Source organism: Artemia sp. Qi Xiang Cuo, chromosome 6 (genome assembly GCF_049724085.1).
Source record: "Artemia sp. Qi Xiang Cuo chromosome 6, ASM4972408v1, whole genome shotgun sequence".
Classification (NCBI taxonomy): domain Eukaryota; kingdom Metazoa; phylum Arthropoda; class Branchiopoda; order Anostraca; family Artemiidae; genus Artemia; species Artemia sp. Qi Xiang Cuo.
Genome location: NC_142799.1, coordinates 14,645,670 through 14,662,871, shown reverse-complemented (window position 1 = coordinate 14,662,871; position 17,202 = coordinate 14,645,670). Strand labels below are relative to the sequence as shown.

Here is a 17,202-nt window from a genome sequence, read left to right as displayed (position 1 = left end):
AATACTATGTTTACACAACATATTAAATTCTCGACAGAGAGAAAACTCGACAGAGTCGGGACGAAAAAAACACTTAACACATAAATTTAAATTAATTGTACCTCTACTAATATTCCACTTATAGGGATTTAAACCAAAATCTTCAATTTTCTATTTCAAACTACCCTTAAAAATAAAATACAAAAAATAGGTAACTCACCCTTCCAGACTCCTCAACCCACAAAAAAAAAAAAAAAAAAAAACCAAAAAATTTACTGACTTTATTCAACTCATCAACAGGGGAAAAGGAACCAACTCCTCCCCAAACACACCATACAAAAGGAGGCGTACAGATGTATGTGCAAGCACATACACACATATATACCAATATAGACATACATATATGTACACATACACATACATATTAACAAATTACATCTTCATTAAGCATTCCTCAATTTTATTTTTTAGTGTTGACAGGGGAAGAGATAGATTTCAATTTTGACAAAATTTATTCCATACTGTAACTAAACTATTTCTTAGTGAAAAACGCCATCTCTCGGATTTAATCAGCGGCTGACGGACCATCCACCGCCTCCTGGACTGTCGACATGAATCCACCTCATCCAATACCTGTACCAGCTCAGATTCATAAAAATACGCCGGCAATGCCTTCTTACAATACTGAACAATAAACAGAACTAACAAAAAAAAATCACAAACTGGTTAACTGGAAGGATATTCAATATAACATACATACTCTGAGTACTTGATTTACTTGGTAACAAAACAGGAGATGGGACATATTCTTTCAGTACTCGTAATCTTTTTATTCTGTTGTCTCTGGAGTGACAGTAGGTGGCTCCTAAATGTGTTGGAATAAACAAGTGGGTAATAATTAAGATAGGAATATACTAAGCTAAAATAGACGGATCTCAATGCATTATAAGGTAAAATAAACTTAAGGTGACGCATCATTCCAATATTTCCGCTTAATTTCAACTGAAGATGGCTGATATGGTGCTTGAGTGACAGGCTTTCATCAATGATAATTCCTAAGTAAGGTACAAAGCTAAGCAGCTCAATACGTACGTTGTTTGAAGCCTCAACTGACTGGAGTCCAGGACAAGAAGTTGAAGTCCGAGAGTAAATGATAAATTTCGTCTTCTCAGAATTTGCTGTCGGACGATTAGATTTAAACCACAATAGAATTCTATAAATTGACTGACATACATTTTGCCGAAGTATCAGATCATTGGGTCCAGAGACACTACACCCCGTACAATCAGCAAACAACATAGTAAGTCCGAGAACTACACAGTAAGTCCGAGATTAATTATAGAACAACGCGTTCCAATGGTAACCAAACTCTAAAACACAGAAGTTTGAAAACGGTATATAAATAAAAAATATCGATTTGTTGTAATTCCATATATTAAGTTTAAACTTATTGATGAAAAGTTTTTAACCTTGGCAAATTTGGACAATTTCAGAAACAAGGGAGAACCCCCCCCCCCCAAAAAAAAAAATGTTCCAATTTGCACAAAAAATTGCATTTTCCGAATCCCCAAGGTCTCCCTGAACAGCAGATATTCGAAAATTCATATTTGTTTGTGTCAAAACTGTGTGTGTGTTTTTTTTATTTATTTATGTAATTTCTTTACTTTTTTGATGGGGAATGATAATTTTCAACCTGTAGTCACAGAAGTTCGGGAAAAATCTGATTCAGACAAACATCACAAGCTCTAGTGGCCTTTTAAAGGAACTGAAAATAATCAGAAGGCAACAAGGCCCTCCTCTCATGCCATTTTTTTTACCCCTGAGGTCCACCGCAGGAAAACATGGCATGACCGTCTAATTTTAAAGTCGCCATTTTAACCAAAATATGGAGATACAAAAAAGAATATGCCTCTGAAGATAGTGAGACTCATACTATGATAAAAAAAAGATATAGTTCAGCTGTGAGGAGAACTCTTATGACCATTAAAGACGTTATGAAAACAAAAACGAAACTACATTTGTATATCTTTTCCGTATACGACTATATACATTTTCTTATCTTTGTTTTACCACTTTGGTTCTATTTCGAACCCACTCGTTTCATTAACTGTCATTAGCTTACTATATGCCTGTTTGTTAATTCAGACTTTTGAGATTTTCAATTCTTTTCGAATTTTTAGGTACTTGAGACAGTTTTATAACGTTTTTGTCTGTAATCCCTCTTTTTTTCAGCTTTAATGTCCTTTTGGGTTAAGGCTTCATTTACAGCTTGGATCTGATAAGTTAAAAAAATTTAGCTGTTCACCTTATACCTCTTATGCCATTATCAAATGGCTCTTGACTGTACTCTGAAGGTTTGCTTACCAGGACTGCCTTCTGGTAGCTCCTTATAACGTTTCCAGGTCCTCTTGTCATCAGCTACAGCTAAAAGGACTATTATGAACCTGCACACACAATAATTAATTGTTTATATTACTATCACACCTTTTGATTTTTTGCCACAATTTTTTTTTGGGCTATTCTTTTATCGTAAATGTAGCCCTTCTGCAGAAAAAATACCTGGCCTTCATGGCACACAGTAATTTGTAACAAACATAACACACAGTAATCATAGCACACAACTCTGTAGTATGAATGCTACTCATTTTGTACTTATTTAGTACATTTTTCGTACTAGTTTCGTTCGGCAAGTTCAATAAGTGCGTATAACAGAGTTTAACTGACTCCATTCAGTTCTTTTCCTTTTAATTTCGTTTGTCTATATTTTCAACTTGAACCTTTCTCCTTTTTTTGATTCGTTATTCCAATGGAGCATAAGGGTTTTTTCAAGTCCTTTTCCGCTTTTTCAATAAAAAAGGTCTTTCTTAAGCCTATATTTATAGGCCTCAGGTTTCACGTATTTTTCAAAATACTTAACAAGTTATTATGCTAATTGCCCTTCTATGGTCAAATTCAATTATCCCTTTATTTTTAAGGGGTGGGGGTGTCTATTGCTGCACCTTTTTTTGAAATTATTTAAATTTCTTCATCCGAAAGTGTTCGTATTAGAAAAGTACTGTATTTTTTTCAGCTGATTTTTAGAACACTTTTAATTAAGTTTTGCCCCACGTTTGCTAGTTCTCATTTCTTCATAAAATGTAAGTTTTTACGATATCCTGATTGCCAATTTTATCCTAGCTTTAATTACTATTTTGTTTTCCAAAGAAAGAAAGACAATAATTCCCTTGGCAAGCCTACATAACTTTGAATACTATTTCCGATATCTGTGGTTTATCGATAAACTTAAACCTGGGGACATTGTATGAATAAATTTCTGTTCATTACTGCAAGTTCTTTTGTTGTGTAATGTTATATTTTATTTTCAAAAAAAAAGTGGATACGTTTAGTTTCTGTTAGGGTTCGACGGCTTGGGATTTGGGTGTTTGGGTTGGCACAGGTGAAAACCAATTGTTTAAACTAGGGATCACCTGTGCCAATTCGTTTTCTCAGATCCAATACATCGCAAGAGCTTAAATTATTACCTTGAACTACTGTGGTTTGCTTGTGACGATGAGGTTTATTTTTGGCTTATTTTTAATGGATTTTTCGTTGGCTTTTACCTCCTGGTAAGTTTTTAGGTTATAATTTATTTTTATATCGCTTTTCATTTCCTTTACCTAGCACTGATTTTTCTTTCTAATTCTAATTTTTGCTTAAACCTTTTATAGCGCTTCTTTAAAATTTCTTTTTTTCTTTTTACCATTTGTAACTAATAAAAAAATATTGTCTTAGACTATAACTAATTATAATAAGATTACAGCTAGCTTGTACATGTTACGACTTAATGTAAACTCTTGCTGTTTTTCCCATTATAATTATTTAAAAAAATTTCAAAAACACTTTTTTTTTCAAATTCGACTGTAAGTGCTACCTCAGAGAGTCAAAGGTCAGTAGATGCATTGCATGTACTTAGCAGTGATTGAGCTCAACTCCAAATTTGCTAGCTTCCAGTGACTCTATTTCCGTAGTCAAACCTCCTTCGTTTTTTTTCACAATCCCCAATTTTTTTAAAATATACATATTAAAAGAATTGTCTTTTAATGCTGATTCTAAACATATAGTGTTTATTAAGTTTACCTTAACCCGTATAAGGTTAGGAATTTGAACGTTAATTATTGTAATATAAACTGTAACGTCCTGTGTAATTGTTTCCGTAATATTATTTCTATTTAGTTCCTGGATACAATCTACTTGTAGGCTAATTTGAATATAAGAGACTATTGGCTTCACTCTATTTGATTTCTACTATCAGACTGTCTTTTGTCTGATATACACTCTATATGGTATTCGACTAAACCTTACTGATGTATAATCAGACTAGACTTGAGGTTGATTCGTCATTGAGTAACCGTAAGAGAAGACCAGGGTTGTCAATATTAGCAATCCGCAAAGGAGGCGTTGCCCTCTCTGTTTGTTCTAAAGTGCCTTATATTCTATGTAAACAAGCAAAACAGTTTTCATACACTGGTAGCTTTACATCCACATGGCTCAAAAACAGCCATGGCTTAAAATTCAAATTAGAACTTTCTTCGGACGTATTTTGTGCGGCTAATTCAGAATTTAAACTTTTTCTAACACAATTATTCAGATGAAGGTCCTCTGTGCAGGCAAAGGAGACCCTTTTAAGACCTATATCCTTGCCTCCTTTTTCTGTGATTAACGCTTTCTTCCACCAAATTTCTCACTTTACGCCGAGTTCCCATCGCAGCTGGGTAACAACTCTTTTTTTTTGCTTCCTTTAGCGACTTTTGCTAAGCTTCCACATTTGTTTTCTTACGTGTGAATTCAATGTTGAGTATTTGTGTTTTTATTTTTATATCATTCAAGAAGTATTCTACATTAATACTTCATAAGCAATTCATAAAACACTAATTGGAATTAATTCTAATGCTAGTCTATACTGTGTTTTATTTTTTTTTAAATGCTTTGAACTTTAACGGGCTTTTAAACAGCCTATCTAGTTTTTCGAATAAAAATAATACTTTTGTAAGTTATTACACATTGCTTATATATATATACTATGCTTTAATTTAATTTAAGTTTTAACTAGTGATTTAATGTATATGTAAAGGTTTGACTTCGAGTCAACGCATAAATAATTTTTATTGTGAAATAACCCGTTAAGTATTAAGTTTGAAAGAATAAATCCAAGAAGAAACATAATGTTTCGATTTAAGCGGGATATTATTTTTGGAGTAATTAAAAGAGGAGAAAGTAATTAAAATTAATTAACTTTCGTTAAAAAAAAGAATGCAGTGATATATACAAATTTTGAATGATTTTTTTACTATATATAAGTAACAAATTATGCTTTATGTGTATACTAATGTGAATATTTATTTTAGATACAACCTTAGCTATTTTTATTGGAAATCAAATTTTTCGTAGCATCCTTTCAGATCCATTTTTCTTTCAATAATATTTTGACAGATTTTTGGAAAGTAAAAAATTTTGAAGCCACTTCAAATGTATCCTGATACTATAATCTCATACCATCAGAAACGAAACGATACCTGATCAACTGATATTTTGGAAACTATAGCAGTATTACAGACTTTACTACAAGTTCATCAAAAACTGAGATAAAATCAGAACTTAATTTAGGCCTAGAAAATGTGCTGCATATCTCAAATCACTTATGTTATTGAAATATGTGAAAATACTTAGTGCTAGAAAAATATGTGAAAATTTAAAAAAAAATCAAAAATGTTATGTGTAATTTACCCAAGGCATTTCTAAAACGAAAAATAAACGGTATATCAACCACATCACACAGATAAATTAAATTATTAATGGGAATTAAAATAAAACTCAAATAATTCATAAACTTTTCTAATATAACTTGAAATCTAATTTAGACAGAACCACTAATATAATGCTAAAGCCGCTTGGGGTCAAGTTAAAACAGAAGATGCATATGAAGAAGGGTAAAAGAGTATTTTTCAGTCCTAGAGACAGAGAAAAAGAGAAACAAGGATGAATTTCAAATTGAAATCCTTCGACCAAAAAAAATAATAAGACCTATATTGGACCAGAAACATGACCCTAAAGAAACCCACTGAGGGTAGATGCACATAGTGACCCAAAGATAGCAGCTTATTAGCTGTAAATAAAATTAAGTTGTTTTAAAAATAAAATATTGAGAATTGGGACAATTCTTCTTTAAATGGGTAGTATTGTGGTAAAGCTTTCTAATTTAGTTAATTATTAATTTAGTAAAAATATATAAGACGCAAATAAGAAGTTTCGAAATACCACTTTTTATTAAGATAAGGAATATATCCTGCCAAGTTTCTGTTTAACGGGAAATTGAGAAATACCACTTCCTAGCTATTTGCGTCGGTTGGTTAAAGGAAGGTGTGGTTGCTAAAAATGTATAAAAGATACATTTTATCGGAAGGGGTGATCTGATACGAACTTTATGCCGGACTGACCCCTGGTCTGTTGCTTTTAGGAATACCTTGGAATCTTGTCTTATCATTGTAACTGTCTAAGTATCTTATTATATATTGTTGTAGTTTCTGAGACTTGTGGTCTACTTGGGACAGCCAGTCACAGTAGAATATCTATATCTGGTATTATTATATGTTAATTGAATAAAAGTATTGCATTTTAGCCAACCCCTCTACGATCTACCCTTAGCCCCTCGAACATACCCAGTTGGTACGCCTCATTAGTTCAGTCATAGCCTAAGGCACGCTACCAAAGTTAAATTACCTTAGGGCCAGAGTTTATCTCCCCTATAAAGGGAGAATAAAGGCATCTACGACTACACCACTCGAATACCATAAAATACACTTTACAACAGCAGAATTTTTACTTTTATAAACTGTTTTACTACCCGAAGGAATTTTGAAACAGGAAAGTCAAAAATTCAAATGCTTAAAAAATACTTTGAAATTCATAAATGAACATGACACAACAAAGTAAACTGGAACTTTTATAGTTTATATAAATGGTTGAGAAGTCAGCAAAAAAAATCATAACAAAAAAAGTTAAAAAAAACTGACAATCTGATTGCTAAATAATGAATTTGGACATGTTTGGACTGTAGAAGAATACGAATGATACCCTAAATGAAATGAATTACCTGAAAGCTGTAACGTAGAATCAAAGTCAGCAACAACTTTATTATAGATTGGCATTGGAGTGGAAGTAAAATCGACAGGCACAATTTGCTTAAACACTGAAAAACCAAAAAACTGCATTGAAATACCTGGAAAAAAGGAACCAAATTCAGTAAGTAGTTTTGCCCATGCGAACTCTGCTACTACTAACAACATATTCCAGCATAAAGTCACCTGAGGCGAACATAGCTCCATGCACACTACCCCAATTAGTTCAAACCATCTTTCTTAACTCTCTCCTATTAATTACTGATTTCTTAGGAATCGTTCTTACTATATTTTCTGACCAGCTTCGCGGAAGACTTGCTTTTCATTGGGCCCCCCTGATGGCTGACCTAAAAAGTAGATTTTTGTCAATCTGCCATCCTTAAAACATGACCTAGCCACCTTAACCTTTCCTTCATTATAATCATAGAAAGTAGTACCAGACCATCTTTTTTTCACTTTTTGATTGATATGATCAGTCAAACGAGTAGGCCTACCTAAAGCAATTCTTTAACAGTTCCTCTGAAAACATTTAACATATCTTCCTAAGCCTTTGGAAGCAACCACATTTCAGATCCATACTTGACTGCTGTCATTACTATAGGTTCCAATATCTTACTTTTAGTTCAAAAGTTTACCTTCCTATTCCTCCACACTTGTTTTCAACAGAGTAAAAGCACCTTGACCTACTTGGCTAATTTTATTTTTGACATCTTCAAGGCATCCACCATCTTTACTAGTAACACTACCCAGAAAGAATCCACCTGGTCAATAACCAAACATTTGCTCTTCGTCCTTATTTACTCCTAGTCAACATGATTTAATATTCTTATCATTAATTTAAAACATAGTATCACACCCTGAACCCTCAAAACCTCCCAAAATTGACAAAAATCACCAACACTTTTAGCTAAGGTACTCAAACTGTTTTCACAGTCTAAATCTGAGATAGTTTATTATTCGTGTATGTATTACTAGGTACTTTAATGTGGTTATATGATACACCATGCAACAATAGGCCCTTCAAAAAAGGTTCAGCAGAATTTTCCATGAGAAATAAAGTCGCAATTCCGATATAACCTGAAATAACTAAATACTACTACTACTATTACTAACAACTCACTGCAGCACCAAGCTACATGAGGCAAACACAGCTGTGCGCGCTCCTCCTCAATCCCGATTAGTTCGACTGTTGATCAGTTGGGTCAAATGCCTGTTGGTAATCTATGTTATTAACGTCAGTATGAAATTTGGGCAATGTATTCTCTTTCCTTCCTGAACCCATACTGTTCTTCAACGACAACTCCATCTAAAGCATATCTTAGTCTAACAGTATCATCAAGCTAAGTAGTTTGCCTCATCTTGAAATCAAGCTAATGCTTTATTAATTACTACACTCACACTAACCAGATTTCCAAAAATAAGGTTTGATTAAAGTTTCTTAGGATCCCTAGGCACTTCCCTTTTGTCAAAAATCATATCCTGAGTCTCTTAACTTTGTAGCCAACATATGCTTAAAACTACTTTACCTCAACATTGGCTACCGAGGCTTTACTATTTTTTTATCCTTTTAGCATTGTCTAACACCTTCTTGAAAAAGAAATGTTCCTTCACTTCAAAATTGTCAAAAAAATATGTTCACTCTTTCTGTCATTTCTCAAGCGCAAAATCTTCTCTCTCTTTCAGGGTTGTTCCTAAGGCTGGTGGCAACTGGGGGTAAAATTAAACTTGTTCTCTACCCCCCACCCCGAAAAAATTCCTATGAACCATAAAATGATTAACATAATTATTTTTTTTTAAACCATGGATGTGGTGAATTCCCCGGCCACTGGCCCAGTTGATCCCACCCCTTTGAATGACCTTGCTCCCCTTAAAACATTTTTTATTACTAATTGAGGCCCTGTTCCTATGTTTAACCAAGAACAGATAGGATTGACCAATTTCTTTATTTTTTTTTATATACCAATACAATATCTTGCTAGTATACAATTTGGCTACATATTACAGATCATCAGCTATTTTATCCATAACCTCTATTCTAAGCCTCCTTAATTTATATTTTAATGTCTTCTCTACTTCCTTTACTTTGTCTTTGTTCTTGTAAAATCTATCACTCAGAAACTTTGTGTTCAAAACTGTCCTCTCCTCCACCAACCCTAAACCGCTTTGCTAATATTCCTAGCTCCTTTTCTAACTTGACTTCAAAAGACATCCCCTCCTCCTATGCAAACTTGTTTTCCTAAACTCTTTCCAATGGTTTTCTATATTATCAAATCCTACACTCTCTACTTTTATATCCAACTTTTCTTGGAAATTTACTCTCTTGATTCCCATCCTGAAGTTTACCAAAGTCATAACTACCAAGTAAGGCAGTCAAACTTCCTAAGCTTATTTTCACATTTCACAGGTTCTTGCAGGTGGTGATTTTTAATTCCAACATCAATAGCAGGGCTCCTATGTACCATAATGATCTGTATTGATGTTGCAAGTCTTTGACTCACAATAGAAAATTTAATGATGTTAGCTGTTTCATGATTGCAGTTGTAGCTACAGCCAGGTAAACATCAAACTGCAGCCCATAGTAACCAAAATTCTAAAACTCGTTTTGAAAAAAAAAAACTGTCAAGTGAGAAAAACGCGTTTCACCTAAAAGTGATTCAGGAATGATAACTATTGCGTAGGTTTATACTTAGTAGTATACAATCAGATGACAACCGTGTTAAGTTATAGACTATTTTATAGTCAAATACTGCAATGTTAATAATTAGATTATTGCATCTACAAATTGTAGCAATCTAAAATACATTCAGTAATAAAATTTGCAGACAGAATTGTATTATTAACACCTTCCCAAACTAAATAATACTTAGAAGCTTTCATCAGAGGCAACGATGTAGCGTTGCGTATAGTAAAGGCCATACTGCTCCAATGTTTTATTATTACTTATTTTTTTTCTCTGAGGCACTTCATATGAAAGGGGTCGTCGTAGAAACTTCAAAGGGGGCTCATTCAATTGGAAATCGATATTACTAGTCCCCTTTTTAATAGTCGAAAATGATTGGAGGGCAACTAGCCCCCCCACGCCCATCATTCCCCCAAACACATCCAATCAAAGTTTTGAGATAGCCATTTTGTTCAGCGTAGTTGATTTCAAGATAGAAAATATATTTTTGAGGAGGATACTCCCCCACAACCCTCAGGGCAAGGGTTTTAAGTTATGCCCTGGGGGCATATAAGGTTTTTATAGCAGGCGTTGTCGTAGAAACTTCAAAACACGCTCATTCGATTGGAAATTAAAGGGCTAGTGCCCTTTTTAATAGTCGAAAATGATTGGAGGGCAACTAGCCCCCCCCCCCCGCCCATCATTACCCCCAACACATCCAATCAAAATTTTGAGATAGCCATTTTGTTCAGCGTAGTTGATTTCCAGATAGAAAATATATTTTTGAGGAGGATACTCCCCCACAACCCTTAGGGCAAGGGTTTAAATTTATTCCCTGGGGGCATATAAGGTTTTTATAGAAGGCGATGTCGTAGAAACTTCAAAACAGGCTCATTCGATTGGAAATTAAAGAGCTAGTGCCATTTTTAATAGTCGAAAGTGATTGGAGTGTAACTAGCCCCCCTTCCCCCCACGCCCATCATTTCCCCAAACACATCCAATCAAACTTGTCAGATAACCATTTTGTTCAGCGTAGTTGATTTCTAGATAGAAAATATATTTTTGAGGAGGACACTCCCCCCAACCCTCAGGGCAAGGGTTTTAAGTTATGCCCTGGGGGTATATAAGGTTTTTGTAGAAGGCGTTGTCGTAGAAACTTCAAAACAGGCTCATTCGATTGGAAACTAAAGGGCTATTGCCCTTTTTAATAGTCAAAAATGATTGGAGGGCAAATAGCCCCCCCCTCCACGCCAATCATTTCCCCACACGCATCCACTCCAAATTTTCAGATAAAGCCATTTTGTTCAGCGTAGTTGATTTCCAGATAGAAAATATGTTTTTGAGGAGGACACTCCCCCAAAACCCTCAGGGCAAGGGTTTTAAGTTATGCCCTGGGGGCATATCAGGTTTTTATAGAAGGTGTTGTCGTAGAAACTTCAAAACAGGCTCATTCGATTGGAAATTAAAGGGCGAGTGCCCTTTTTGATAGTCGAAAGTGATTGGAGTGTAACTAGCCCCCCTCCCCCCCCCACGCCCCTCATTTACCCAAACACATCCAATAAAAAATTTCAGATAGCCATTTTGTTCAGCGTAGTTGATTTCCAGATAGAAAATATGTTTCTGAGGAGGAAATTCCCCCAAAACCCTCAGGGCCAGGGTTTTAAATTATGCCCTGGGGGCATATAAGGTTTTTATAGAAGGCGTTGTCGTAGAAACTTCAAAACAGGCTCATTCAATTGGAAATTAAAGGGCTAGTGCCCTTTTAATAGTCGAAAGTGATTGGAGGGCAACTAGCCCCACCCCCACGCCCATCATTCCCCCAAACACATCAAATCGAAATTTTGAGATAGCCATTTTGTTCAGCGTAGTTGATTTCCGGATATAAAATATATTTTTGAGGAGGATACTCCCCCAAAACTCTCAGGGCAAGGGTTTCAAGTTATGCCCTGGGGGCATATAAGGTTTTTATAGAAAGTGTTGTCGTAGAAACTTCAAAACAGGCTCATTCGATTGGAAATTAAAGGGCTAGTGCCCTTTTTAATAGTCGAAAGTAATCAGAGTGTAACTAGCCCCCCTCCCCCCCCCCCGCCGATCATTTCCCCAAACACATCCAATCAAAATTTTGAGATAGCCATTTTGCTCAGAGTAGTTGATTTCCAGATATAAAATATATTTTTGAGGAGGAGACTCCCCCACAACCTTCAGGGCAAGGGTTTTAAGATATGACCTGGGGGCATATAAGGTTTTTATAGAAGGCGTTGTCGTAGAAACTTCAAAACAGGCTCATTCGATTGGAAATTAAAGAGCTAGTGCCTTTTTCAATAGTCGAAAGTTATTTGAGTGTAACTCGCCCCCCCCCCCCCCACGCCCATCATTTCCCCAAACACATCAAATCAAAATTTTGAGATACCCATTTTGTTCAGCGTAGTTGATTTCCAGATAGAAAAATGTTTTTGAGGAGGACAATCCCCCACAACCCTCAGGGCAAGGGTTTTAAGTTATGCCCTGGGGGCCTATTAGATTTCTATAGAATGCATTGTAGTAGAAGCTACAAAACAGGCTCATTCGATTGGAAATTAAAAGGCTAGTGCCCTTTTAAATAGTCAACAATGATTAGAGTGCCACTAGCCCCCCCCCCACGACCCGCATTCCCCCTAACATATCCAATCAAAATTTTGAAATAGCCATTTTGTTCAGCTTAGTTGATTTCCTGATATAAAATATATTTTTGAGGAGGATACTCCCCCAAAACTCTCAGGGCCAGGGTTTTAATTTATGCCCTTGGGGCATATAAGGTTTTTATAGAAGGTGTTGTCGTAGAAACTTCAAAACAGGCTCATTCGATTGGAAATTAAAGGGCTAGTGCCCTTTTTAACAGTCGAAAGTAATCGGAGTGTAACTAGCCCCCCTCCCCCCCCCCACGCCGATCATTTCCCCAAACACATCCAATCAAAATTTTGTGATAGCCATTTTGTTCAGCGTAGTTGATTTCCAGATAGAAAATATATTTTTGAGGAGGACACTCCCCCACAACCTTCAGGGCAAGGGTTTTAAGATATGACCTGGGGGCATATAAGGTTTTTATAAAAGGCGTTGTCGTAGAAACTTCAAAACAGGCTCATTCGACTGGAAATTAAAGAGCTAGTGCCTTTTTCAATAGTCGAAAGTGATTTGAGTGTAACTAGCGCCCCCCCCCCACGCCCATCATTTCCCCAAACACATCAAATCAAAATTTTCAGATAGCCATTTTGTTCAGCGTAGTTGATTTCCAGATAGAAAAAATATTTTTGAGGCGGACACTCCCCCACAAGCATCTGGGCAAGGGTTTTAAGTTATGCCCTGGGGGCATATAAGGTTTTTCTAGAGGAAATTGTCATAGAAAATTCAAAACAGGCTCATTCAATTGAAAATTAATGGTATTGGGCCATTTTTAATAGTCCTAAAAGATTGATGGGCCCCTAGCCCCCCCTCCTCCACGCCCCTCAGTCCCCCAAACACATCCAATCCAAATTTTGAGATAGCCATTTTGTTCAGCATAGTTGATTTCCAGATAGAAAATATATTTTTGAGGAGGATACTCCCCCACAACCCTTAGGGCAAGGGTTTTAAGTTATGCCCTGGGGCATATAAGGTTTTTATAGAAGTCGTTGTCGTAGAAACTTCAAAACGGGCTCATTGGATTGGAAATTAAAGAGCTTGTGCCTTTTTTAATAGTCTAAGGTGATTGGAGTGTAACTAGCCCCCTCCCCCCCATGCCTATCATTTCCCCAAACACATCCAATCAAAATTTTCAGATAGCAATTTTATTCAGCATTGTTGATTTTCAGATAGAAAATATATTTCTGATGCGAATAGTCCCCCGCAAACCTCTAGACAAGGTTTTTAAGTTATGCCCTGGGTGCATATAAGTTTTTTATAGAAGGCGTTGCCGTAGAAACTTCAAAACAGGCTCATTCGATTAGAAATTAAAGAGCTAGTGGACCTTATAATAGTCGAAAGTGATTGGAGGGTTACTAGCCCCCCCCCACGCAAATCAATGCCCCAAACGCATCCAAACAAACTTTTGAGATAGCCAATGTGTTTAGCATGGTTGATTTTCTGAAAGAAAATATATTTTTGTGTAGTGTCTTCCCCCAAAACCCTCAGGATTATGCTTTTAAGTTATGCTCTGGATTCACTCCAGGTTCTTAGAGAACGCGTTGATGTGGCAACATACAATTAATCTAAATCGTTTGGACAATCAAGAGAGATGGACTTGTTTAAAAGTCGAAAGTTAACGGAGTTTCACTAGCCCCCCTCCCCCCCCCCACGCCAATCATTCCCCCAAACACATCCAATCAAAATTTTCATATTGCCATTTTGTTCAGCGTAGTTGATTTCCAGATCGAAAATATATTTTTGAGGAGGACATTCCCCCGAAACCCTCAGGGCAAGGGTTTTAAGTTATGCCCTGGGGGCATATAAAGTTTTTATAGAAGACGTTGTCGTAGAAACTTCAAAACAGGCTCATTCGATTGGAAATTAAAGGGCTAGTGTCCTTTTAATAGTCGAAAATGATTGGAGGGCAACTAGCCCCACCCCCACGCCCATCATTCCCCCAAACACATCAAATCGAAATTTTGAGATAGCCATTTTGTTCAGCGTAGTTGATTTCCGGATATAAAATATATTTTTGAGGAGGATACTCCCCCAAAACTCTCAGGGCAAGGGTTTCAAGTTATGCCCTGGGGGCATATAAATTTTTTATAGAAAGTGTTGTCGTAGAAACTTCAAAACAGGCTCATTCGATTGGAAATTAAAGTGCTAGTGCACTTTTTAATAGTCAAAAGTGATCGGAGTGTAACTAGCCCTCCGCCCCCCCCCGTCGCCGATCATTTCCCCAAACACATCCAATCAAACTTTTGAGATAGCCCTTTTTTCAGCATAGTTGATTTTCAGATAGAGAATATGTTTTGAGGGGGACACTCCCCCACAACCTTCAGGGCAAGGGTTTTAAGACATGACATGGGGGCATATAAGGTTTTTATAGAAGGCGTTGTCGTAGAAACTTCAAAACAGGCTCATTCGATTGGAAATTAAAGAGCTAGTGCCTTTTTCAATAGTCGAAAGTGATTTGAGTGTAACTAGCCCCCCCCCCCACGCCCATCATTTCCCCAAACACATCTAATCAAAATTTTGAGATACCCATTTTGTTCAGCGTAGTTGATTTCCAGATAGAAAAATATTTTTGAGGCGGACGCTCCCCCACAACTCTCAGGGCAAGGGTTTTAAGTTATGCCATGGGGGCATATAAGGTTTTTATAGAAGGCGTTGTCATAGAAACTTCAAAACAGGCTCAATCGATTGGAAATTAAAGGGCTAGTGCCCTTTTTAATAGTCGAAAGTGATTGGAGGGCAACGAGCCCCCCCCCCCGCCCATCCTTCCCCCACACCCATCCAATCCCAATTTTGAGGTATCCCTTTTGTTTAGAATAATTGATTTCCAGATACAAATAATGTTTTCCAAGGGGACATCCCCCACCCTTCTTGGGGCAAGGGTTTTAATGTATGCCCAAGTAGCAAATATAAGGTTTTTATTCACTGTGGTGTCATAGGAACTTCACAAAATTCTCCTTCTATTAGAAATTAAAGGAATGGGTCACTGATTAATAGTTAAACGGGATTGGAGTGCAACTAGCCCCCCCCCCCCCCACGCCGATCATTTCCCCAAACACATCCAATCAACATTTTGAGATAGCCATTTTGTTCAGCATAGTTGATTTCCAGATAGAAAATATGTTTTGAGAAGGACACTCCCCCAAAACTTTCAGGGAAACGGTTTTAAGGTATGCCCTGGGAGCATATAAGGTTTTTATTGAAGGCATTGTCGTAGAAACTTCAAAAACGGCTCATTCGATTAGAAATTCCAAGGGATACTGCCCTTTTTAATAGTCGAAAGTGATTGGAGGGCAACTAGCACCCCCCCCCACCACGCCCATCATTCCCCCAAACATATCCATTCAAAATTTGAGATAGCCATTTGATTAAGCGTAGTTGATTTTCAGAGATAAAATATATTTTTGAGAAGTACACTCTCCCACAACCCTCAGGGCAACGGTTTTAAGTTATGCTCTGGGGGCATATAAGGTTCTTATAGAAGGCGGTGTTATAGAAACTTAAAAAAAGTCTCATTCGGTTTGAAATTAAAGGGCTAGTGTCCTTTTAATAGTCGAAAATGATTGGAGGGCAACTAGCCCCACCCCCACGCCCATCATTCCCCCAAACACATCAAATCGAAATTTTGAGATAGCCATTTTGTTCAGCGTAGTTGATTTCCGGATATAAAATATATTTTTGAGGAGGATACTCCCCCAAAACTCTCAGGGCAAGGGTTTCAAGTTATGCCCTGGGGACATATAAGGTTTTTATAGAAGTGTTGTCGTAGAAACTTCAAAACAGGCTCATTCGATTGGAAATTAAAGGGCTAGTGCCCTTTTTAACAGTCGAAAGTTATCGGAGTGTAACTAGCCCCCTCCCCCCCCCCCCACGCCGATCATTTCCCCAAACACATCCAATCAAACTTTTTAGATAGCCATTTTGTTCAGCATAGTTGATTTCCAGAGAGAAAATATGTTTTTGAGGAGGACACTCCCCCAGAACCATCAGGGCAAGGGTTTTAAGATATGACCTGGGGGCATATAAGGTTTTTATAAAAGGCGTTGTCGTAGAAACTTCAAAACAGGCTCATTCGACTGGAAATTAAAGAGCTAGTGCGCTTTTTAATTGTCGAAAGTGATTTGAGTGTAACTAGCCCCCCCCCCCCACGCCCATCATTCCCCCAAACACATCCAATCAAAATTTTGAGATAGCCATTTTGTTCAGCGTAGTTGATTTCCAGATAGAAAATATATTTTTGAGGAGGATACTTCCCCACAACCCTTAGGGCAAGGGTTTAAAGTTATTCCCTGGGGGCATATAAGGTTTTTTATAGAAGGCGTTGTCGTAGAAACTTCAAAACAGGCTCATTCGATTGGAAATTAAAGAGCTAGTGCCATTTTTAATAGTCGAAAGTGATTGGAGTGTAACTAGCCCCCATCCCCCCCCCACGTCCATCATTTCCCCCAACAAATCAAATCAAAAATTTCAGAGAGCCATTTTGTTCCGCGTAGTTGATTTCCAGATAGAAAATATATTTTTGAGGAGGACACTCCCCCAAAACCCTCAGAACAAGGGTTTTAAGTTATGCCCTGGGGGCATGTCAGGTTTCCATAGAATGTGTTGTCGCAAAAACTTCAAAACAGGCTCATTCGATTGAAAATTAAAAGGCTAGTGCCCTTTTTAATAGTCGACAATGACTGGAGAGCCCCTATGCCCCCCACGCCCAGCAGTCCCCCAAACACAACCAATCAAAATTTTTAAATGGCCATATTG

The 17,202-nt window shown here is 36.9% G+C and overlaps 1 protein-coding gene across 2 annotated transcripts in view; it reads right to left on the bottom strand.

The window, feature by feature from the left end:
• The window catches only part of LOC148950898 (RCC1 domain-containing protein 1-like), a 59,095-nt gene that overhangs the window by 30,157 nt on the left and 11,736 nt on the right, over nt 1–17,202 (bottom strand). For both annotated transcript variants that reach the window (XM_089090507.1, XM_089090508.1), the window contains exon 2: nt 7,109–7,234. In XM_089090507.1, coding sequence (XP_088946633.1) covers nt 7,109–7,234 — 126 coding nt within the window. The remainder of the gene's footprint in view (nt 1–7,108; nt 7,235–17,202) is intronic.